At 43.0% G+C, this 25,837-nt stretch overlaps 1 protein-coding gene across 4 annotated transcripts in view; it reads right to left on the minus strand.

Annotated features, from left to right (window-relative positions):
- Nucleotides 1-25,837, minus strand: part of CHUK (component of inhibitor of nuclear factor kappa B kinase complex) — a 77,323-nt gene that overhangs the window by 49,582 nt on the left and 1,904 nt on the right. For all 4 annotated transcript variants that reach the window (XM_073353133.2, XM_073353132.2, XM_073353134.2 and 1 more), the window contains exons 3-10: nucleotides 22,496-22,610; nucleotides 17,285-17,354; nucleotides 6,229-6,317; nucleotides 5,405-5,494; nucleotides 5,119-5,243; nucleotides 4,008-4,115; nucleotides 1,046-1,181; nucleotides 410-604 (exon numbers count right to left, since the gene is read on the minus strand). In XM_073353133.2, the coding sequence (XP_073209234.1) occupies nucleotides 410-604; nucleotides 1,046-1,181; nucleotides 4,008-4,115; nucleotides 5,119-5,243; nucleotides 5,405-5,494; nucleotides 6,229-6,317; nucleotides 17,285-17,354; nucleotides 22,496-22,610 (928 nt within the window). The remainder of the gene's footprint in view (nucleotides 1-409; nucleotides 605-1,045; nucleotides 1,182-4,007; nucleotides 4,116-5,118; nucleotides 5,244-5,404; nucleotides 5,495-6,228; nucleotides 6,318-17,284; nucleotides 17,355-22,495; nucleotides 22,611-25,837) is intronic.

Consider the following 25,837-nt stretch of genomic DNA (forward strand, 5'->3'; position numbering starts at 1 on the left):
AACAAGGACATTATGATTTTCTATCTTGTAGCCACAGGCGATAAGAAGGAACTGAGTGCAGTTTGCAGCTGCCACACCCCTTATTCCCTGTTACAAGGAAGCAAGAGAAAAAGAGGGGTACAAGCACAGCCACAGCAGACACTGATATTCAAAAGAATGTGATCTCATGCATATGGGGTACATGTGCACCAAGAGTAGAATTCTGTATGGCCACTCACTTGACTTCACATTAAATCTGTAAAGCAAGCGGTGCTAGAACTTATCTAACCACTAACTAAACTGAAAGACCACAGCTTAAGCTACAATCTCTACTATGATGAAATGAAAGCAATTAATTTTCCCTGAGATTTTCAATGTGAAAATTTAAAACAGATATGACACAACTGGAGTAAAATGGAAATAATCTTACCACACCATCAATAACACACTGGGAAGCAGGTTTCCGAGGATCCAGGGAAATTCCCATCTCCAAAAGCAACTCTTGATTTCCAGTACTTATTCCAGTATCAAGCTCAATGCGAGACTGAAGTGAATGAAGACTTTCCTCAGGATGCAAGAGAAAAGAAACAATCTTGGCAGAAGTCATATTTAAGATGTGTACTATCTGTAAAACCAAGAACAAAGTCATCTTCATTTCTAGTCGTAATTTCTTTCAAGAGACAAATGGCACTAAGGTATCAGGCTAAATGATACGCTGTCCTAGAAAGAAGATGTGCTGATATACAGATAAATAAAAGTTAGGCTGATTAGATAAACTGAGTTTTAATTACTGTCAACAGTGGCATCCTTAACACGTGGCACATATTTGTCTGAGGCCACCCTTACGCTTCCAGAATAAGGGTGAAAGAGTCACATTACTACTAATATTCTTGCTTTCAGGTATGAACTGAATTAAGGCAGAAGCGTTTTCTCTCTGAGGAAAGGAAGAATGCATCCCCCGACACTGGATTTGGAGGGTGCAATGATTTCCACTCAATTAGCACATTCATTGTCCACTGAGAGGTCTTTACCATCAGTATTTAGATAACACATTTAAAAAACGCACCTTCAAATTCAGTATGTGATCCATTAACAGGAAACATTTCGGTCGATTGGTTTCTGTGTCTATACCTCCACCCCTCTGCTGTGGATCCCAATTCAGCATCAGTTGTAACCAACTCTCCATTGGTTCTACAATTATACTAAACAAAACAAAAACAAACCATACATTGACATGTGTAATACAAATAAAGAAGGCAGGCATTCTACAACGAAGAGTACAGTTAATTCAAACGTGTTTTCTACCAGTACTAGGAAAAAAAATACTAAGAGACACAAAAATCCCATTGACTTCAGTGGGACCAGAATTTCACCCAAAGTATGTATCCTCTGTTTTATTTCCCTCTTATAAAGTAGTTACACTTATTCAGTACAAGAAAATTATTACTACGACATTAATGTCAGAACAGTTACACCATAGGCAAGGCAAAAGTTAAGGTTTCAACAATAACATCATCTTGGCCACACTGGGAATCCAGTATAGTGTACAGTTTACATGTTTTACATGAAACTGTAATAGAAATCTACATATGAAACAAGAAATAGGAAGAACAAGGCAGCGGAATGTTGCTTCTGGAACATTAACTCCTGCATCTCCTGACTTTTGAAACCACCCCACTTCAATGCAGTCTATGTAGATTTAATCTTTATTTATTTATTAAAGGAAAAACAATTCGCCTGTATTTAATATGTGCATTTCAATGGTCCCGGTTAGTCTTTGGTGTTCACACCATAGAGAGAAAAATGGAGAGGAGTATGCCTTTGCTGTTGCTCTTGGCAAGTAGACAATCCCATCCCAGGCCCCCAATTCCAAATGGGGGCCAAGAGAAATGAAGATTACTCATCTGATACTGACATTTGAGATTAACTCTGTATATTCCCACTTTTGGGATGTGCTGTAGTGCAGCTCTAACTGTGGAACATTCCACAGCAGTGCCAACTGGAGAGCTCTCACATCCCTCCCTTCTCCTCACTGTTGCTGCATGTTCTGAGGGAGGGGCAATGAAAGGGAGTGTGGCACTCCAGTCACCTCAGTTCCTTCCGCTACCTCCTCAAGTCTGAGATTATTATTAGGACCCCAAGGAAGAGTGGCAGGGAATGTGAATGTGCAGAGTCCATCTCAAAGAGCCCTAGTTACAGGTGAGTAACTTGAATTTCTTCTTTGAGAGGCCCCTGACACATTCCCACTGTTGGGATAGTTTGTTATGCAATATTGTCTTCTGCAGAAGGTGGGATAGAGTCCTAATTAAACAGCAACTGGAGTACTGCCCTACCAAAGTGCATGTCAGATCTGAATGCTAAATAAGTAACACATTTCATAAATGTGTTTATAGAGGTCCACTTTGTAGATCTGCAGAATTCAGTAATGGGAATATGTCTAAGGCTGTCTTAATCCTAGTGGAACCTTTACAGGAAGAGGGACATGGGCTAGTGTGTGGCTCTCTTCAATGCACAGTGTAACCCATTTAGACAAGCACTGAGATGAAATTGCCTGACCTTTAACTATTCTCTCTGTAGGATATAAAAGAATCTGGGAACTTTCTAAAGTTTTTAGTCCAATCAAAATAGAATGCTAATGCCGTTTTAGCATCTAGTCTGTGGAGTATTGACTTGCCTAAATGCACATGAAATCTGAGAAAGCATCTGTAGACAAGCTGATTGGTTAAGATGGAAATCAGTTACCACCTTGGGCAGGAATTTAGGATGTGGACAGAGGACCAACTTTGTCCTTGTGGAAAATTGGTTCCACCATCAAGACTTGCAGTTCGTTTACCCTTCTGGCCGATAATACTGCTATAACGAATGCTGTCTTGACTGATAGATGAAGCAGTGAGCACTAATTTATTGGCTCAAAGGGCGGTCTCATAAGTTGAGTAAGGACTAAGATAAGGTCCCAGGATGGCAAGGTGGCTATACATTCACCACACCTGTCAAACTTCTCAATCAAGTCCTGGGTAACTAAGGTTCTGTTGTCTTCTAATACGTGGTAGGCTGAAATGGGTGCTAAATGGACTTTCAGAGAGGATACAGATACTAGATAGTATCAGGTGCAGTAAGCAGGGACTGATTTGTTGCAGACAATGAAGATCAGATCCCCAAAAGACAAATCTTACCCACTTGAGGTCATAGCACTTATGAATAGATTGCTTCAGAAGTTTTGCATGATGTGTTGCACATCTGATAAACAAGATTCCCCCAGATCAGTTAGTCCTATAGACCATGCTGTTACGTATAGGGACTGCAGGTGTGGGTGCAAGATCTGTGAAGGAGAACTGGAAACCACTGCAATCTTGCCCTTGCTATAACAACCAGAATTACAAGGGCATTGTCTGCTTTATCTTCCATACTACTCTTTGGATTTGAAGAAATGGGAGAAAGGCGTAGAGGATACATATTACCTAGTAGATCTCGAACACATCTGAAATGGATAGCTTACTAACTGTAAGCTAACTAACTGGTAGGGAAGGTTGCTGACAGTTGCAAATACCATGAGTGTTCCAAGTCACAAGGTGGTTAGGGATTAATGGCAACTAATGCCCTTCTCTCTTATATCCCCTTGCAGAACAGCATGACAAGACTCAAGGCACATATGCTCTGGGCGGATACTTCCGGCCACAAGCACATGAGGTGCACATGCACCATCAGTCGTGAAATGTACACATGGACAACTACTCTAAGGAGAACCACAGTACTCCAGTAATCCTCTTTTTCATTCATAAAACATAAGAACCTTCAAAGTTTTGGATGAAGTTCTAGACAACTGCTAGATATTAGCTTTATTGTGCTGCAAAACACAGTAACCAATGGAAACCTGCTGCAATTTTCATATTTTTGATTTGTAGTAAAATTGTGGCCATTTTCTTGCAAAACTACCTGAAATAATAAATCTGGTCATATGCACTATTGGCTCTTAATGGTTTAAAAGAAAACTCAGAGATTAATGTGCACAAAACTATAAACATACTTACCTACAAAGACTGTTAGGCTGTGGCAAATGGGTACTAAACCGAACCTCCCCAGTCATCTCTTCAAAAGCAAAAATGTGCTTTGGATCCTTTTTCTTGATTTTTTCATGCCTATAAAATAAAATTCTCTGTGGACAGACTGACTTTATGTACTCTTATTTTACTTGCTCTAGTTCAGTGGTCTCCAACCTTTTTACGCCCAAGATCACTTTTTGAATCTAAGAGCAACCCAGGATCTACCCTGCCTCTTCCCCAAAGCCCCTCCCCACTTACTCCATCCCCCGCTCTCTCCATCACTCGCTCTCCCCCACCCTCACTCACTTTCACCAGGCTGGGGCAGGGGGTTGGGGCTGAGAGGTTCGCAGTGTGGGAGGGAGCTCTGGGCTGAGCCTGGGGCAGGGGGTTGGGATGGAGGAGGGAGTTAGGGATGCAAGCTCTAGGAGGGAGTTTGGGTGCAGGAGGGGGCTCTGGGCTGAGGCAGGGGTTGGGGTACAGGAGGGGATAGGGTGCTGGCTCTGGGAGGGGGCTCCAGGCTGGGGCAGGGGTGCAGGAGGGCGCTCAGTGATGGGGGTTGGGGTGTGGCCTCCCACCAGGCAGCACTTACCTCTGGCGGCTCCCAGTTGGCGGCAAGTGCAGAGAGGCTAAGGCAGGCTCCCTGCCTACCCTGGCCCCACACCGCTCCTGGAAAGGGCTAAACGCACTCCTGAGGCCCCTGGGGGAGGAGGGAAGCTGGGGGCTTGTGTCTCCGCACGCTGCTTCTGCCTGCAAGCACCGCCCCCACAGCTCTCCCGGCCAATGGAAGCTATGGGGGCAATGCTTGCAGGCAGGAGCAGTGCACGGTGGGAGACTCCTGCTGCTGCTGCCCCCCCCCCCCGGCGGGGCTATGCTGGCAGCTTCTGGGAGCGGCGTGGGGCCAGGGTAGGCAAGGAATCTGCCTTAACAGTAGACACACTATGCTGCCGGAGATCGCAATCGACTGGGAGATGCTCTAGGATTGACCATTCCATCACGATCAACCAGTTGGTGACCACTGCTCTAGTTCATACAGCCACCTCCCCACAAAAAGAGCAACTCTATCAAACCCACGTACCTTCTCTCATAGCAAATGTCTTACCAGGTAAATGGCTGTAGATTGTGTAAAAAGGGTCTAAATCCTGCAATACACTCGAACACCATTGTTCCAAAGCTCCAATAATCTACAGTAACAGTGTAGGACTTACTCTCAAAGAGTTCTGGGGCCTAAAAAACAATATCATACTATTTTTAAAATGACAAAACTCCACAGAATGTATTTTTTTCTATTTCTGGAAAATGTATGATTTGAGGAACATGTGTAAGTAGAATTGTGCTAATTTATGCCAAAGTAAATTGTAAACATGAAAAAAAACAAAAACACTTACCAAATATTGTAAGGTCCCAACAAATGATGTACATAAACTTCCCTGATCCAGATCTTTGGCATATCCCAAGTCTATTATTTTATGAATTATCTGTCAATATCCAAGACAAATATTTGATAAAGCATGATGAAAAGGGCAAATTCAAAGTAAAAGGTGCAGAGTCAAACCCAGGGATGGGAGGAACAAATCCACAAACAAGATTTAAAAAAAAAACATGAAATGCTACACAGAGCTGTTCAGCCATGTAAGCCAAGCTCATTAATTTACATCAACATGCACATACAATTCATTATTGTCCTGAAACTAATTAGATCAGGCTTGACTGAACACAGCATCTAAACTTTTGAGAATTTACAAGATATAGTATTTTGATATCAAGAAAAGTAAACAGAAAAATAGTAAATCAAGAATACCACTTTTACTAAAAAATGTATCCAACTGAGCACAAGGACAATCTAGATATGTACCCCGCAGAAATCCAAACATATGCCAGGATACAATCAATGTCACATTGCTGATACTGGCAGGAAGCAAAAACACTGGATAAAAAAAAAGTTGATACTTTACAGTAAAGTGACTGATCAATTGACAAGTCTTCGAGGATAAGCAAATAGAATTTGTAATATTAAGAAGGAATATGAATGTTATTAAAATCATGGTTGTCTTTTGCATGAGCATCATTCTATGGGATTCAGTGCTATACTCAATAAGAAAGCAGTAGCATTCTTCATTTCAATCAGTCAAGGCAAAATTGTTACATGACTTCCAGATCTGATATTTGGGACACCAAAGGTGATATTCTTAGGCACAGTTATATGACTTACCTTTCCACCATCATCCTGGAGAACAATATTTTCAGGCTTTAGATCTCTGTGTATAATTCTGTTTTCATGCAAATACTGGATACCCGACCCTGAATAAAATCAAGTATTTGACATAAGAAACAGAAACAGCACCAGTACCAGTACAAATCAAGTTATAAGAATTTCTAACACCTCTATACGATTTCCTGACCAAAAAAGAATAAATAAAGTTAAGGTGTATGTATTTCCCTTTAAAAACAAGAATGGTTTAAAATAATAAAATTCTGTAATTGGCGAATTTACACTTTCACCTCTGTAACCTCCCCACACCGCATTAACAAATCAGAGAACTTTTTACCCTACCAAGTGCCATCTGCATTTCCATTATTGGCCACCAACCAGCTGGCCTATCAATTGCCTGGTGAAGCACCTCGTACAGACAGCTGTCTTCTCCAGCCCACTCTCCTGCTGCAGGACACGGCAGCATGCTGTATTTTACCTGTCACATGAGGTTCCTCACCTACCATTTCACGAGACCAGACCTCCCAGGCTAGTTCCCCCACTGTGCCAAAACAACCTGGAAATTCCATAGTATCTTCTACTCTCACCTTTCCAAGACGTGGAGGGTTAATCCTTTATGACATAATATATAAATCTACCTTTACCTTACTCTCTCAGCACAAAGAAGCCACAGCCCTCCAAGTACTACATACACCTAAACTGGCGCCATATTTCTACCCTTTCTGTATGGAAGGAAGATGGGAGCTAGTAAGTGCAGCCTGGGAAACTCCACATGCCCTTGGCAGCACATCGCTGCCATATTCTGCCTTATACCCTCCCTTTAGGACAGTCCCCAAGTCAGGTGACACACAAGGGTGTCAAATGCACCCTAGACATCTCCCCCCAGCTCAGTTAACTGAGTCTCCCTGATTATTCTACTGGAAACTGCCCATCAGCTGTGCATTACACATTGACCTGCATAGGGTGCCAGATCCCAGCACCACAAGAATGCACCCCAACACATCACCTTATAATCCAGGCCCCTGTACTCAAGACTGCTACAGAATTTGTACCTTGCAGGATAACTGTGCTCTAAACATCAAATGTTTTGGACTTCTTGTTAAATTTTTTTTATTGCTTATGGTTGCAAAGCAAGCATTAAAAACAGGAACTGAGTGTAAACCATTACATCAGTCTTCCTGCACCTGCAGAAAGCCTGAAACAACCGGTCTAAGAAGTGTCAACTGCCTCATTTATCTCAGTGAGATGCATGGTGTTGGAACAGTCTTTGTTCAGAGTGAATGAAAGGTTGTTTTAAGTTAAGAGCATGTTATGTAAAGGGTTGCTTAAAGAAAGCACAAAACAGATTCAAAGGAATGCAGAGAACTGAGTTTTTGTTGACCTAAAGGAAGTGCTAAATAGGGGTTACAAAACTTCTCATGAAGTTACAGAATCACAGGCCAGAAACTCTCTTAAATTGGAAGCATCTCTGTCGGTTCAATCAGAAATGTGCTTTCAACTAAATGTTGACTGAACAACACTTCCCCTTAGTTAGACATTTCCTTTTTTGGAGCATCTGGAACTCCTTGCCAGAGGATGTTGTGAAGGCCAAGACCATAACAGGGTTCAAAAAAGAACAAGATAAATTCATGGAGGATAGGTCAATCAATGGCTATTAGCCAGGATGGGCAGAAATGGTGTCAGAAGCTGTTTGCCAGAAGCTGGGAATGAGCGACAGGAGATGGATCACTTGATGATTACCTGTTCTGTTCATTCCCTCTGGGGCACCAGGCACTGGCCACTGTAGGAAGACAGGATGCTGAGCTAGATGGACCTTTGGTCTGACCCAGTTGGGCCATTCTTATGCTGCTAAATATTGAAGGATGGAACGTTGTTGCCTCGGTAATGCTGTTCCGACTCCTTGGTGCTTTTGTCCTTGGAGCTCCAGTGTTATCAGCAATAGCAAACAGTGCAGCCTGCTAATTTAGCAGACCTTAATGCTACTTATAAAAAAAGACAACAGGCACAGTTTTGTAACAAAGGCACTTGGCCAGGTTTATTGCCCTGAAGGCACAGTACTAGCGTTTTATAGGAGCTACAAGGACACTAACATATAAATGCCCAGGGGCAAGGAACAGCTTAGTGAGCAGAGGAATTTTTGCTGTCTCCTCAGCCACAAAAAGGGTTAAGACAACATTTATAGACTGAAACAAACAACTTACATATCCTTATACATGTTTTATGACATTTGTTTGTTATTTCCCCTTGTTCCTAATATCTTGGACAAAACATCCTTATTCATTATTTTGTCAAATTTTATTTTGTTTTGGATGCATTTGTACTAGTTAAAATATATGTATGTAAATACTGTAGCTTAGTACACTAGCAACAACTTTGCCAAGTTCATGTACTGGACAGTGAACTTATGTTCGTTTGCTTTAATATATGGCCTGACTTTGGTTTACAGAAGTGGTTCTCAAACTGTTGTACTGGTGACCCCTTTCACATAGCAAGCCTCTGAGTGAGAAACCTCCTCACAAATTAAAAACACTTGTTTATATATTTAACACCATTATAAATGCTGGAGGCAAAGCGGGGTTCGGGGTGTAGGCTGACAGCTCACGACCCCCTATGTAATAACCCTCGCAACCCCCTGAGGGGTCCCAACCCAGTTTGAGAACCCCTGGTTTACAGCCTCTGATTCAGGCCTTAAATTTTGCACCAGGCTCAGTGTTCCAATCTCTCTCTCTCTCTCTACTACAGCTGCATTTTCCTTTCTTCTCCTTCATAGTGTATGTATTTAAGAAGAAACAGGATCAGACTAACTACAAAATCCTGCGCACTAAATACAACCATCTAAAAAGGTGCATCCTCTTCCCCTATCCACACAAGGGCACTGAGCCACACCTATAAGATGATCAAACTAGGGGTTTCCCAATATGAGACTACAGAGCTGAAAACAGAAGGAAAAAGGGAATTTGTTAAAATGAAGATATATTTGCTCTTTTGGGATTCAACTGTGCATGCACTTCGTGTTTATTTTTTGGCTTGGTAATGTGCAAGCAAAACCAAGATTCTAGCAACAAAACCCCCAAACCAAACAATTGTTAATGATGTGGCAATAAGTAGCAATAGTGCAACTTTTTAATTTTAGCACACTACAACCATTAAATCTGGACCATATGTTAACTCTGAAACATAACAATGAATAATAACCATGAACATTGTTATGTATGTAGCAGGGGAGTTACCCCGCTCCTGTGAAAGGCTAGGCTGATTGGGGAAGCAGCCACAGCTAGGGCCACGCTGCAATCAGGCCACAGCTGGCCCTATAAAAGGGCTGTGAGCCAGGAGCAGAGTCAGTCTCTCTCTAGCTCTGGAGAGAGAAGGTACCTGAAGTAGAGTAGTGCTGGGGAAAGGCAAGAGGAATTGGGGAGCTCCAGCCTGGTAACTCCCCAGGCTGCAGGCCTTGTGCAAGGCCTAAAGAAGGTACTGGGGCTGCAGAGGTACAGTCTGGGGTTAGGCAAAAACAGCTGGTCCAGACCCCATTGCCAATGATGAGTGGCCATTACAGACTGCAGTCTGCCCCAGTGAGTGGGAGCTAGATGATGACTGGCAGTAGCCACTGAGACAAGGTGGGGATAATGGGTTGGGGGTTCCCCTGGGAGGGGAGACCCAGACTATGGATTACTGCTGGAGATAGAACCCTGAGGTAAAGGGCCAGCGGGGTCCGGGAAGGATACAGGGGCCTGAGGCAGGTGAGCCATGGGCCTGCAGAGGGCACTCTGGGCTGGACAAGAGCTAATTCCCAAGACTACCAACAGGAGGTGCCGCACTGGTGAGTCTTCAACCCTGCTACAATGTATTTCATTATAGATCATTTTTTCAGAAATATCTAACTAATGTGCTTAGCTCACAATTCCAAAATGCCTTCCCTACATGAGCCAGGAACCAGAAGCCCCACCTCTTTCATACCAGCTGCTAAAAATCTTCAATCCGTAATTTACAGCTTCAAAAATACACTTATCCACAGTCAATACAAAAATCTGCAGGAAATGGAGGACTGGCAATGTAGAGGCACAGTAAAATAAGTTGAATGTTATGTCAGGAACACACATGAGGGATACCGTATTATTAGTATTAGTATGTAATTTAATTTAAAGTCAGAGTTTACCTGAAGGCACCACAGAATTTCCAGCCAGCTAGAGTGGAGCACCACAGGCCCTCGGGGCCAGGCAACAGAATTTCCAGCCAGCTAGAGTGGAGCACCACAGGCTCTCGGGGCCAGGCAACAGAATTTCCAGCCAGCTAGAGTGGAGCACCACAGGCCCTCGGGGCCAGGCAACAGAATTTCCAGCCAGCCACTGGGGAAATCTCTGACCCTATAGGCCAGGCCAAAGAATTTAGATGCAGCTCCCCACAGAGTACATAGGGCCTTTCCTAAAAGTCGAAGGCAGGCAGGAATACAAGACAGAGTTAAGACTTGTTTTGCAAAATTACTTGTAAGTTTCCACTTTCCAGTGTTCAATTGTTTATTGAACAATACAATTCAGTGTTGTTAACATGCATATGGCCATTTAAAAGTGTATCTGGCTGGACATTTCCTTGGAATGACTTCATTAGGCCATTCTCCAGGAGCTCCTCCTGCAGATACACCCACCTGGGTGTAGAGAAGACATTTTCACCAGCCAAGACCAACACTATCTCCCTAGACAGAGAGCTGTGCTGACTCGAGATAGAGTTGGTGCTTTTTATTCTCTCCTAGCAGTGCTGCTGGCAGAGCAATGGAAGCCAAGAGCAGGCATCTGAAAAGGCAGTATAGCAAAGATACCATTGCTGGGACTCTAGACCCCAGTCCAACTCAGCAGGAAGAGTAATGAGAAGATGCTGGCCACCAGGAGCAGGAACACACATCAGGCATTCTTGCTGCCCTAGACCAGGTCTGAAGTGTGTGTGTGACTTAAGTTAGGGTTGGTCGCGGGGGGGCAAAGGGGATCCACACAGAGTTTCAGACGGTCTATCCTCCAATCCAGGGACTACAAAATTGATATTAGCACCTGAACCATCTTTTCCACATGTTGTTGATTTGGGCTATACACAGATGCTAGCCATGGCTGAAGCTTTCTGAGGTGTAGCCTGGTGTGTTGAACCACACAGGTACACAGGAGGCAGTTGTGTGCCATGGTGAGAGGATATGATTTCAGACATAGCACCAGATCCTGTAGCATCTCAAACCTGGATTGAGGTGGTAAAACCTTGGCCTTTGTGGAATCTAAGACCACACCAATAAACTATCTTGGGGTACAGGTAGTAGAACTGATCTGTTCCATTCACCAGGAGCCCCAGTGCATCGAACATTGATACGATAGTGAAGATGCTGTATAACACCTGAGCCTCAACCAGTTATCCAGGTACATAGGGCCCTATGAAATGTTTTATTATGGATTTTCAGATTTATTCAGATTTTTTCCCATTTTTAAAAGATCTATGGATTTTTTAAATCAAAATTCTTTGATACACTGACAATTAAGTAGCCTTTCTATAAATGCATTAAAATGTTCAGAATTGGATTGCAATGGGAAAACATATTTTACAAAAAAAATCCTACAATTTAAGGAAAACATGCTGCAGATATACAGTACATGTGAAAATTAACACATTTTAAATCACTTTTTAAAGTAGCACTTGCTCAGGTGACCAAACAGATGTCACTAAACAGTAATACAAAAAGTCCACAGAAGCGTGTGGGCACGCATGGAGGGGCAGGTGCATGTATGCTCTTTCTTTAAGCAGAGCACTCAGAGCCTAAATACTTGTTCAAACAGCAGGTGGCAGCAACCACTCTTGAAACATGCATCCGATGAAGTGAGCTGTAGCTCACGAAAGCTTATGCTCAAATAAATTTGTTAGTCCCTAAGGTGCCACAAGTACTCCTTTTCTTTTTGCGAATACAGCCTAACACGGCTGCTACTCTGACTCCTGAGACAAAGGCTGGTACACAGACAGGATCGCCCCTGACCCCCACCCCAATGGAGACCAGCAATGGGAAGGGGACACCCCAACTTCAGCCCCCACCCCTCAGGCTCTGCTCAACACAAAACAGGAGGCTCCCGATCCAGAGCAGCTTGACTCAAGTGTAGCTGCACAGTAGCTCAACCATGCAGCCCACCTTGCCTGCCGCTGTGGTCTCAGTGCTGGGGAGAGCAGAATTCTGCATTAACGTTCTGATTCCATGATTCTATCCATGAACACAGATTTCATAGTACCCTAGGTATGGGAACACATGGACTCCTGATTTATGCAGATGAGTTCCCACTACCACCATGCACTTTGAATATCTGAGGAGTGGCTGAGAGACCAAACTAGAGCACTGAACTGACAGTGGGACCCATTTACCACAAATCTGAGAAACTTCCAATGGCAGTGTCAAATCACAACATGGAAGCAAGCATTCTTTAAGTGTATCAGTCCCCATGTTCCAGGAAGGAATAATCAAGGCTATGGTAACCACTAACCATGAGCAACTTTATTTTCTTCAGGAATTTGTTTAACTCTCTTAGATCTACAATAGGCCTGAGAACTTCTTTGGCTTTGGGGATCAGGAATAAAAGCCTTCCCCTCTGAGGCCTAATTGAACTTCCTCTGTGGCCCCAATTGAAGAAGCAACCAGATCTCCTAATGACGGATGATCTTGTCAGAGCAGTCACTGAAGGAGAGTAGGGAAGGGGGAGGGAGGGGGGTGTACAAATGAACCTGAGGGAATATTCCAGTTCTACCATGCTTAAGACCCACTGATCCGAGGTTATTTGGACCCACAGTCTTAGAAAGTGGGATAATCAGTTGAAAAACAAAGGGCAGGAAATAGAGGGAACTACAGACACTGGTGTACTGTCCTCAACAAACGCGTCAAAATGCCTGTTGGAATGCAGCAGCTGGAAAGCATGAGCCCACTAATGCTGATGAGGAGGATGGTAGAGACTGCCCTGTATAACTCCTGCCCTTTCTCCTTGGCGAATCTTGAGACAGAGGAGGAAAACCCTGGAGTCTGTATGGCTGTTGATGACCAAAATGTTTCCTCTCTTTCACCAGAATACAGATCACTGGAATCCTTTAAGCTACAGAGCCCATCGTCCATCTTATCTGAACATAAACAGGGACCTTTGAAAGGGAGGTCCATGATGGTTTACTGGACTTCTGGCAAAATCCTGGATGACTGTAACCACAAACTTCTTCTCACTGTAACAGCTGATACCATGTTTCGAACCACCACATCTGCACTGCACACGATGTCCTGGAGAACAGTTCTGGCAATCAACTTGCCATCATCTACTATTACTGCAAACTCCTGCTTACAGTGCTTTGGCAGATTATAAAATTTAAAGATGTTGTTTTCCTAGAGGGTGGAGTCAGAGCAGCTCAGAAGTGCTTGTTGATTTGATTCTTGAGCTGAAGACTCCCTGTGGAATAAAGTTTGCATCCAAACAAGTCCAGTTCCTTTGCATCTTTTTGCCTGTCAGTGTTGACACTAGGTACACGTCTCTCCCATTTATTAGCAGCTGTCACCAACAAGGAACCCAGGGGAGGATGGGAATACAAGTATTTATAATCCTTAGAGGGGATGTAGTATTTCCTTTCAGCACCCTTTGCTGTGTGGGGTAAGGAAAATGGTGTCATAACACTTTGACTGGCTCCATAATGGCTTCACCAATTGGCAGGACCACCCTGGCAGGGGCTGCTGATACGAAGATGTCCACCACTCGGAGGAGCTTAAACCTCTTGCAGATGTGTTTGTCACTGATACGGGATTCACCCAATGTCACATTAAACAGGTTGGATGGGGATCACTAACTGGCATGGGTTTAGTGCAACTGTGGCAGGATTTAAATCCCAGTGAGCACAGCATCGTTCTGGTACCAAAAGCCAGTTATCTGAAAACAAACTTAGTCTAGTCTTAGGACTACCAGTATAACTAGTAGGGCTGTCGATTAAATTTTGTTTAGTTAATCGCATGAGTTAATGGTGATTGATCATTATTAGCAGTTTTAATTGCACTGTTAAACATTAGAATTTATTAAATATTTTTGGATGTTTTTCTACATTTTTGAATATATTGATTTCAATTACAATACAGAATACAGTGTACAGTACTCACTTCATATTTTTATTACAAACATTTGCACTGTAAAGATGAACAAAATAGTATTTTGCAATTCACATCTACAAGTACTGTTATGCAATCTCTATCCTGAAAGTGCAACTTACAAAGGTATTTTGTTCCATAACTGCACTCAAAAACAAAACAATGTAAAACTTTAGAGCCTACAAGTCCACTCAGTCCTACTTCTTTTTCAGCCAATCGCTCAGACAAACAAGTTCGTTTACATTTGCAGGAGATAATGCTGCCCGCTTCTTGTTTACAATGTCACCTGAAAGTGAGAATAGGCGTTCGCATGGTGTTGTAGCTGGCGTTGCACGATATTTACATGCCAGATGCGCTATAGATTCATATGTCCCTTCATACTTCAATCACCATTCCAGAGGACATGTGTCCATGCTGATGACTGGTTCTGCTCAATAATGATCCAAAGCAGTACAGACCAACACGTGTTCATTTTCATCATCTGGCTCAGATGCCATCAGCAGAAAGTTGATTTTCTTTTTTGGTGTTTCTGGTTCTGTAGTTTCCGCATCAGAGTGTTACTCTTAACATTTCAGATTCTTAAACCTTGGGTCGAGTGCTGTAGCTATTTTTAGAAATCTCACATTGGTACGTTCTTTGTGTTTTGTCAAATCTGCAGTGAAAGTTCTTAAAAGGAACACATGCTGGGTCATCATCCGAGATGCTATAACATGAAATATATGGCAGAATGCGGGTAAAACAAGAGCAGAAGACATACAAGGAGTTCAGTCACAAATTTAATTGATGCATTTTTTTTTAAATGAGTGTCATCAGCATGGAAGCTTGTCCTCTGGATTGGTGACCGAAGCATGAAGGTGCATACGAATGTTTAGCACATCTGGCATGTGAATATCTTGCAATGCTGTCTACAAGAGAGCCATATGAACGCCTGTTCTCACTTTCAGGTGACATTGTAAACAAGAAGTGGGCAGCATTATCTCCTGCAAATGTAAACAAACTTATTTGTCTGAGCAATTGGCTGAACAAGTAGTAGGATTGAGTGGACTTGTAGGCTCTAAAGTTTTACATTGCATTCAAAAACAACTTATTTTTTTGTACATAATTCTACATTTGTAAGTTCAACTTTCATGACAGAGATTGCACTACAGTACTTGTATTAGGTGAATTGAAAAATACTATTTCTTATTTTTTACAGTGCAAATATTTGTAATCTAAAGTAAAAGTGAGCACTGTATACTTTATATTCTGTGTTGTAATTGAAATCAATACATTTGATTATGTAGAAAACATCCAAAAATATTTACATAAATGGTATTCTATTGTTTAACAGCGCAATTATGCAATTAATCATGATTAATTTTTTTTAATTGCTTGACAGCCCTAATAACTAGCTAAACGAACTTACTCCTAACAATAAGAGGGTATATAGACAAAGAATTGAAGGTAGCACTTATAATAAATTGAAGGTTGCTGTGACAACTGTCACAGGCAGCATGAAGGAACTGCAAGGGGTCCAGAGGTGGCTCCGCCCTCTTATACCACCCCACGGTGGCATCAGATAGGAGGGGGCTCAAGCTGCCCCCATAGGTACAGCTGAGGGAAAAATATTCTCTAAAAGCAGTTCATAAGGCAAACACACACACCTAAAGTGGAACAGATCTGTGCAAACACTCAAAGAACAACACTTCTTCCCTGCAAAAGCAAACAGATTTCTTTTGGTAGATTTGACTCACCCTGTAGTCCCAAGAAGAAGAGAATCATGTATATACATTATGTGTTCACAAACTCTTTACTATTAGTAAAATATGCTTAGCAGGTATGCTCTTTAAAGCATCTTGGGTTGAATGATAAATATAGACAATACAAATTCATCAATTTCTCAGGAAACACAACTCTAGGAGCTTGACTACACCATGGTGAGGGGTTAATCCACATTGAGTTAGCATGCAATTTGTAAGCCACGCTAATAGCATGCATCCAGGATGGCTGTGCCCTCTTTCAATTCACAACAAACGGCGAGGTTTATTGCATATTAAGTGCATGGCATTCTCGGAGGGAATCCCATGGTTCTTTGCTGCTGAACTGGGTGCATTCTGAATTTTTCTCATTCTGCATATTGCAGGATGCATTGTGGGATGCATAGCAGAAGCCAGGCAAGTTCAAATTTTATTTTTTTTTTAAATCCTATGGTTCTACACTCTCAATCCCTTGCTTCCTTTCTGGGTAGCTAGCACCATTTTTGAATTGCTGTTGGCCAGCATGGACCTTATGCTGACAACTGTGAATATGCAGACACTCCTTGGACTGGGCTTTATTTCAGCACTCAAAACCAGGTGGCTTTGGTTTTGGACTTCACCCACCACATCACCACGCAGAGATGTGGCTGCAGATGCAGCTCTTCCCTCAGCAGCAGCGGAGAAAGCAGGACGAGGAACAAGAAGATGACACTGAGCATCTGATATTATAAGAGCTGCTTCACACAGTGCCAGTGTGGACCACGCTATGTCAGCAGGAGATGCTGTCCTGCCAATTTAGCTACCACCACTCATTGGGAGTGATTTTAATTATGCTGGCAGGAGAGCTCTCCCCCACTGGCATAGAGCAGCTACGCAGGAGACCTTACTGCAGCGCAGCTGTAGCGGTACAGTGCACTGCTATAAGGCCTGTAGTGTGGACTTAGTCTTAATGTGCTGTAATGAACTGCACACTGTGTATGTGGGCATTTTCACCCAGACTAACCTGAAGTTAAGGCAGATTTAAACCTCCAGAGAAGCCCTACGTGTCACAAATTATCCCAGTAAGCAGGACAAAAGAGCCTTCCACTACTAGAGATACCTGCTTTGTTTTGACAACTTGCTTTTGCAGGGTTTTGTTGAAACATCAAAACAGTTACATATAGCGAACATGAAAAGGCAAGAAAGGCAGCAGATTACGTACCAATGTCGCAAAGCAGAGAAAGTATTTGACTTTCCTTAAGTCCACAGCAATTTTCTGGTTTGTTTAACAACTACAGAAAAGAAAAATAAGTCTAAGTCGGCAATGCAAGAATTATTTGTTAAGATCTTCTGTCCTCAATCACTATAACATGAGAAAACAATTAAATTCACACTTAATTAAAATGGGCTACAAAATTAATTGGTCTTGTGAAAAAGAATAAAAGGTACAGAAAGACAAAAGTATATATGAGCAAGAAACTGGTTTGAAAAGAAGATTCCAAGTGTGTGAAGGTTGTTGTAGTTACATATAACACAGTCTTGTAGGCTGTTTAGAGGCCAGGCAATGACAGATTCAAAACTGACAGCCATTACGGCGAGATCATGGCCCCCAGAGAGTCTGCACATTCCCCAAAAACTTGACAAATTCAAAACATTATATGAAAGCAAACAAATGAAATTTATGACTGGCCCAAGTCTCAGGAGCAAGATCACTGCTTGGAGGATCAACTGCGCTAAACAAATAATCTAAACTAGGGGTCTCAAAGTCCCTGTCCACGGGCCATCTGCAGCCCAAGAACCTCCCCACTGCGGCCCGCGGAAACATTTAATAAAGTTCTTTCATCCAGCCCTCAAGGCTGCCAGCCGAAAGTGGGTGGGAGGGTCAGGAGGGGAGCTGGCAGGAGAGATTCACATGCCTCTCCCCACAACGTTGCTCCATCCTGCTGCTCCTGGGACCCTCCCAGGGGTTGCACTCGGCAACGTGTAATTCACCTCGGGCAGCTCGTCTCCCTGCAAGCGGTTCCATATCCCTGCTATTGCTGGTGGAGGAGAGATCCATGCAGCCATGCTGTCTACTGCAGGCGCCGCCCCCCGCAGCACCCATTGGCTGGGGGAGAGGGACAGAGATACCACCACTAGTCGCTGGGCAGAGTCAGCCATGGATGCAGCATCATTAGTTGCCAGGCAGAGTCATTTGGGGCAGCATGAGGCCAAGGGAGCAAGGGAAAAGGGTGGGAAACGGGCTGGGGAGGTGGCGTGAACACCATCTTCAGTGACATTATTGGCTCGCTGGGGGAGTTTGAGGACTGGCACTGGCCCTAAGGTAAATTGAGTTTGAGACCCCTGGTCTAAACCATTTCTGAGGAGCCAAGGAAAATCAGGCCAAGTGACAAGAAGAAACAGAAAGGAGCACATGTATATGCATGCATGCATACACACACACACGGAGCATGATGCCCTGTAGTCCCTAGGTTAGTACTCCATGAAAAGAACAGGAAGGAAACACACAGGGCCAGATTTTTGCTATGTCTAAGGGGGTGAAGGGGCAGTCAGGGAACCAGTTACAGCTCCCTGTTCTCTGCTTGACCCAGAGTGACAGCTGCTTTAATCTGAACAAGTTGGCTATGGACCTTAATGGACCATCCATCAGCAGGAATTGCATGGCACCTTAGCCACACACATCAGCACAAGGAGCAATGGGTAGGAAGGCACACAAGCCAGCTACATGGGCTCTGCACCTGCTGGAGACTCCCCCTCCCGAACACTAGGGCATCCCTGACTGGGGCATTGCAATTAGTCTCCATTCCCTTTGCACCACCTGAGCAGTGCAGAGAGCCTGCCCTTCAGTCATGCTGATGCCTGGAATGTATCAGAAAGAGGTGTGCTCTCTTCTGCAATGACTGCATAACCCTCTAATGTTGATCCACCCAATGCCGGCCTGCAAGTTACTGCCCTTACCAGATCAACTGAGTTCATTATATGCCAGCTGGCATTCTGAACCATTGAGCAGTCAGTGAGTACTTTTATGTCACTTCGCCTAATTTCTGTTCACCTACTAATCATATATTTAGCCAGGCAGATCAAGTGATTGGTATTTCATCATAAAGCCTAGCTAGCTGTGTGTTATCTATCATTTAATCCCTCTTCATCACTGAATATTTATTTGGGATTTAAGCACTCTGTCTCTCATTCTTCGATTTTTCAATCTACTTGAAAGCTAAGCACTTGCCTTATTAACCAACTGTCCATTGGATTGCCCCCAGCATGGCTGGCTCTACTAACCATTTGCTACCCTTTTACATGTGCGATCTTCGTCTCTGCTCCTCTATTCCCCCACCCCTGTACCCTTTCATCCTAACACCACACACACTCCCCACCATCACCTGTACATTTGCATCTCTTCCTCCTGTCCTTGCTCTACCTCTCTCACTCCCACAAATCCACATACCTCTTCTGCCTTCCTCACTTCCATAATCACTTGTCCCATTCCAATCCTCCCTCGCTAACACTTTGCTTCCTTTAACCTCAACTGTTTCCTTCCTCCTGTCCCCACTAAAATGCCAAGTCCATCTAAAAGAAAACTTCTTCCAACCACAACTTCACGATCTCCCAGCTCTCACTGAGACCTGGACTCTCCCTGGCCCTTCTCTCCCCCTCATACTGCCTCTGTTGCAACTTTCCTATTGCAATCACTCCTCATCAACTCTCCTTGCACAAAATTGCCCTGCACAGGTCATAGTTGGGGTATTTGGCTCCCCTCTCTTATTTCTATCACTTCCAATGCCTTCCTGCTTCTTCTTTTCACTCATCTTTTGGACTACCCTCCTCTTTCTTCCACTCCATGTTGCTGTGATCTATGGCCCACCTTATTCCATCTCACTGACCATCCTCAATGACTGACTCTTGGCTCCCATGCTTCACAATCCCTCACTTTCATTTTGGCTACTTCAGCCTCCAAACTGATGTCCCAAATGATCCCTAGGTAGCTGCCCACCTTCCTGCCTTCATCTCTTCATTTGATTAGCTCCTTCATTCACCTGATCTGGTCTTCACCAAATACTACTCTCTCTGATCTTTCCATCACTGAATTCCTCCCTCTTACCATTACCTCATCTCCTCAGCACTGCTCACACCACTTCTGGAACCACCAATTCATCAACATCTATTCTCTCTCTTCTGCTTTTCACCACCCTTGTTCTCACATCTCAGCAGTCCCACAACGATGCAAGCTTTCTCCGCTACATATTCACTCTGTTGTCTCAGCTAAGTAGTTCTACTTCTCCCCTCTCACTGAATGCCACACGCACAACTCAGACAATCCCCCCCCCCGCATCTTTGATCCCCTCAAGTCCTACCTCTACTCAGGATTTCTTCAAGGAAAAAAACATAACATCCAACATGACCTCTTCCTATCACTTACAGAGTTCTCACCTGCTTTCCTATGTCACCCAGAGGCTGCCCCCTCTCCCTCATTCTTCTCAACTTCTAACTTTCATCATGTGTTCTCCACCCAGGGGAAAAGGCTTTTGTCCCCTGATTACAGAACACTCACCCAGACCCCCATCTCACACCCAATCTCTTCTTTCCAAAACTCTCATTCAATCACTGTAACCACCCCTGGAGTTTCTTTCCTCCAGCTCCATCCACCTTCCACCCTCTATGCTCCCTGAAAGTGTTGTCAGAGTCTAAAATGATCTCTTTCTGCCCAAACATGAAGGCCTGTCCTCCAGCCCCATGCTCCTCAACTTATCAGCTGACTTTGACAACCATGCTCCTACCCTTGAAATCTTGTCCTCCCTTGGCTTTAGTGACTCCATCCTCTGTCCTGGGTCTCCTATCACCAAACAAAGCATCTTAAATACATGCTAGGGTGATCATGTTTTTAGAAGTTGGTGCCATGAGTGATCTACTAGTGTAGACAGGGCATACACAGCATGCCTAAGGACAGAGAAGGAGTCATTGGCAGAATCAGGCTCATTTCTCTTCAGACAACACTCCCCACAGATCAAGATGACCAGTAACTGATAAAGACCACAATTTAGTATCAGACTATTTTCCAGCCTTGGTGCTGTTACAGAACTTTAACTAGATATTGACATCAGTGCAAAATAAAGATGTCACCACACAAGTGCAGAAAAGCGATGAAAATGAGATCACAGATGATTAAAAATATGCTGTAGTGCTTCTCCCTCTTTAGGTGTGAAGCATTAGAGGTGACCATTTGGACTAGAGCATTTCACTTCCAGAACAGCCACAGGCACCAACACAGCTTTCAAGGTCTGAAAAACCTAACAAATGGTACACTGAAATGAGATTTGATGTAACCAAGGTCGCCTGAGCCTGGCCCTCCTCTTAGTCCTTCAGGTTTCCCCATGCTCCTATTCACCGAAGGCAGAACCTCTGAGTGGGGCCCTGCTATCCATATTATCAGTTCAGTATCTCTGTATATCCCTAACCTGTCCCCTCCGGGTTCAGACTTTGTTTCCTCCTCCTGAGAATATCCAACCAGGGATTGCTCCAATTGCTTCAAATAAAGCCAGAAGTATTTAACATAGAAAACAAAGAGAAGATGAAAGTGAAATGGAAAAAATCATGGATATAATAGGATAAAAGTTAGTTACTGATTAAACAGAATTCAAAGTCTCTCATTGTTAAAGCCCATTTGCCTCTCTCCCAGTCCTTAGTCTGTGGCACATCTGACTTGTCTGCTATTTACACTGTAGTCAAGAGCCTTCCTCATCATTTTAGATACAAGATCAAATTCTTGTCCAATCCCTCATTTAGTTACCTTTGTTTCTTAGTCTACAAATGAAAGTGTGTCATTCCCAATTCCCACTGCAAGGGAAGGGAGTACAAAGTGTGCTGGTCTATATCACTGCCCTCTATTAAAACTACTGAAAGGTGCTGGTGAATACACCATTAAGCATTTCTTCCAAGGTGCTGTCTAGTGTCTTCCTAAATGAAAGTCGCCCATGCAATGGCCTAAACACATTCCTAAATCAATAGGGAATATTAGCATTTTGGTAGCTTCAGCCCAGGAAGATTCTACACTGATGGAAGCCATGTGAGAATCTAAATAAATCGACAATTTAGTGTGACATCTTTCATACTTTTACATACTCCAGAATAACTTCTCTATTATGTATCTGTATCAAACACACTGCTGGTTAAATAAGAGCTTGATTTAACTACTAGAATTTGTACCACACTGATTTAGTTCCTATGACGGGAGGGTAAAAAGGGGATTGCACTTGTACTACTCACCACTGTAAGATACTCTGGTGCAAACCCCTTCTTACACTGGTGTGGGTGCACCTGTGGATTTGCACTTGCATTTGTTACACAGGTGCAAAAATCCCAATCCACTTAGTTGCACAGACAGTCAACTTTGAAATCACTTATTCAGCTATAATTTCAAACAAGCAGGTTTTACCTTTCTGAGATCACCTCCTGAACAGTACTCCATTGCAAGAAGAGGGACATCATTAACTAGGAAGTTCATCTCCTCTGGAACATCACAGGCCTTTACTACATAGGGGTTGTTTAACCTAAACAAATGGAAAGCGTGATGAAAATCTTGACACATATTTCAGCAGAAGATCAAGCAACAGAAGCAAAATGTGTTTCAAATATGTGCACAGTAAGATTTCTTTCCCAAAAACATTTAATGTTAAAAGTGCGATGGCCAGCAAGTAATTGTCATCAAGTTATCCCAGTGTTACCCAAGGACAATACACAAAGTTCATACTTTCCAAGAACAAGCAGATCAGTGATGAGTAGAAAGTTAGTCTTATGGTTAAGGACTGGATTGGGACTCAAGAAATTTGGGTTCAAGTCCCTGTGTGACGATGGGCAATGTCACTTAATCTGCACTTCAATTTCTGTATCTGTACAAGAGGGATGATACCTCCTTACCTCCCAGCAGTGTTGGGAAGATACATTTGTTAAGGTCTGTGATGCCCTCAGATACTTTTCTATGTGAATACCTACATAGTTAGGAGATGTGTACATAAGGAAAGGGGGAGCCATTTAATATCTATTTCCTGGTCATGTCTGAAAATACACCTGTCAACCTCTCAAAACAACATGAGGGGAACACAGAGGATCCAAAGAGCCAAAGTTGGGAATATTGACATTGTACTTCTGATGGAAACACACAGCCAACTCAGTGTCAACTAAGAGATTCAATACGTTGCATAAAGCAAACTCTCCATAACACTCTAAACATTTCCATCTTTTTTTTTTTTGTTAACTCGTCTAGTAATATTTTCTGTCCTAGTCTCTACTTCCCTTCTAGATTTTGCAGCCTCACTCAAATCATCTACCTTTCAATCATAATTGCCCCTCAGACTGGCTTTTTCTACAAGTTTTGCCCTTTTCAGTTTTCAGCTAGTTCCTTCTCAAAAGGCTGTTTCTCGCTCTACGAAATTTTGCTTTTATATGGTGGTTACCTTGTCATCCATTTTTACGGTCAGTGTTGTCCTTCTTCTTTCCCTGTCTCTCCCTACCACTGTTTCTTCCCTTTCTCCTTTCTTCCACTTCTACTTCTCCTTCCTCACTTTAACCCAGCCTCTAGTGCCTTTATGTGGGCAAAAGCACTGGCCCGGCCTGACCTCTAAATTCAGTTAAGGATTTTGGAGAATGAGCCCATGGACAGTGAATGCACAGGGTATCTGTAACCAGGTGAGTGCTCTGACCAGCGCCCAGGAGAGAACCAGTGCCATGCCCAAGTCTGTTTCAGGCTTGCACCCCATGGTCTCAACATTTTGTTCAACACAAATTTATGAAGTATACAAAAATAAAGTGATGCTCCAACTCAACTCTGGCCTTTCCGAGCCTCCTGCCCCCAAAGAGAACACAGCCCCTTATTGAACCCCCTTCTCAGTCCTGTGACAGACCGGTAGCCCTTATCCATTCCTGACTATTTCACCATCACAGTACTGCTGTCCAATGAAGCGGTTAGCTGACAAATCTGAGGGAACTGAGTCAAGTAATGGAATCTGCTGTGACCCTTCGAAGTACTATGTTTTGGGCAAGTGGTGAAATCCTGTCAAAAGGAACACAATGCTGAAAGCAAAAATTTTAAACTACTACTGCAGTTCTTGTAAGAAGAGAGATTTTGTTCACATGTAGGAGTGGTGTTTCAGCCTGTGCAGGCAGATATTGCATGTCACCCTTCTGTTCTTACTGAACTAAGCAGGGCTGGGCCTGATTAGTTCATTGATGGGAGACCAAAGCAAACCAAGGCAAAGAGGGATTCAGCAGCTGACACTCTTTCTCTGAGTCAGGACTGAACCTGTATGGTATTAAATGTTACTATGCTACTGAAGGCACGGTGATTCTGATGAGATGTAGAACAGAAGTTCTGACTTTTCATGTTTATTAGGAAGTCTATGCCATGTATGAACCCTGGTGTTTTGACCAAATACCAATAGTAGTACTTATAATTTATCTAAAATTCTCCCTGCAGTTTTAAATGGCTATTGTAATGTTCACTTCATGTTCTATTCTAAAGCACAGCAATGAACTGTTAAACAGCAGGCCATATGCCATCCGAGAGGTAGCTGAATTTTAGAGGCAGATGTCATTTCTTGGCACATATTCAGGCCAAAGTGCTCTGGACTCCATTATCGAAATACAAGATAGTGCTGTATCAGCATAGAAAGCCATACAGGTTTACAGGGAAATTCCGTGGACAGAGATTATGTTAACCTAATATTGTTTTATAAAACAAGCTCTAGTTATGTGATCACTTACACTTGTGCATTTTCTTTCAGTTTTATGTTCATCGGTTATATATGCTACATCACTCACATGCAATATTCAGAGAAAAACCAGGATGAAACCCATTGCAGCAAAGACACGAATCAGAGCAGTAGCAGAAAGTCTATACAACAGAATATACTGGACACAAAAAATGGATCTGGGCCCATATACTTCTGCTCCCTCCCTCCAGCCTGAGCCTTTCATTATAGAGTATCTATCCAACTGAGATTAGAAGCTCCAAGAGCCAGGCACTTCACTTGTGAAAAGTGAAATGCATACTTCTAGCACTATATAGTAATAATTAAAATAAGCAGTTACTATTAGGATGACTTTGGCTTACTGTGATTCATATATGTCTCACAAATGTACTGGGGACACAGAAGAGTTAAGTGCCCAAGATGCATTAATAATAGCTTCATACTTGCAGAACAGCTGCTGAACTTGTGCAGGTGCTCTCAAGATGGGTACTGTGTACATAGCAAAGCCCTGAGTTGCACTCATGTGCCAAATGCAGCTCCAGCTCTGCCCTGTGCACTTCCTTATGTTGAATTGTCAGGAGTGCAGCTAATAGCTCAGCTAAGGGGTCTGTCCACTACAAGTTACCCTAAAACACACCACCCTTTTAAGAAAGTCAGTCATCTTTCCATGTTACAAATTATAGAAAATCTTGTCCTTAAATGTAATTTCTAATGGTGTTAACATTTATTTACAGCTTGTGAGCATCTATGGCATCTTCAAATAAAAATTTAGTTTCTATTTTGTTTGAGATGGAGGATGGAAATACATTAATATTAGATCACTAGAGCATAGCCAGTAGTTCTCAACATACTAGGCCCCCTGCTGCCCCATGACTGAACCAGAAAATGTCAAGAAAGTTTTACAGACTCTGTGACCTCCATGACAATCTTAGCCTTAATTATAGACCACTAAATTTCACCTAGTTATCTCCATATTGAGTCCAATAACTTGGAGGTTAAACTAAACTGTTGTGTGCCACAAACAGAAGACA

This window comes from Lepidochelys kempii, chromosome 7 (assembly GCF_965140285.1).
Source record: "Lepidochelys kempii isolate rLepKem1 chromosome 7, rLepKem1.hap1, whole genome shotgun sequence".
Taxonomy (NCBI): Eukaryota; Metazoa; Chordata; order Testudines; family Cheloniidae; genus Lepidochelys; species Lepidochelys kempii.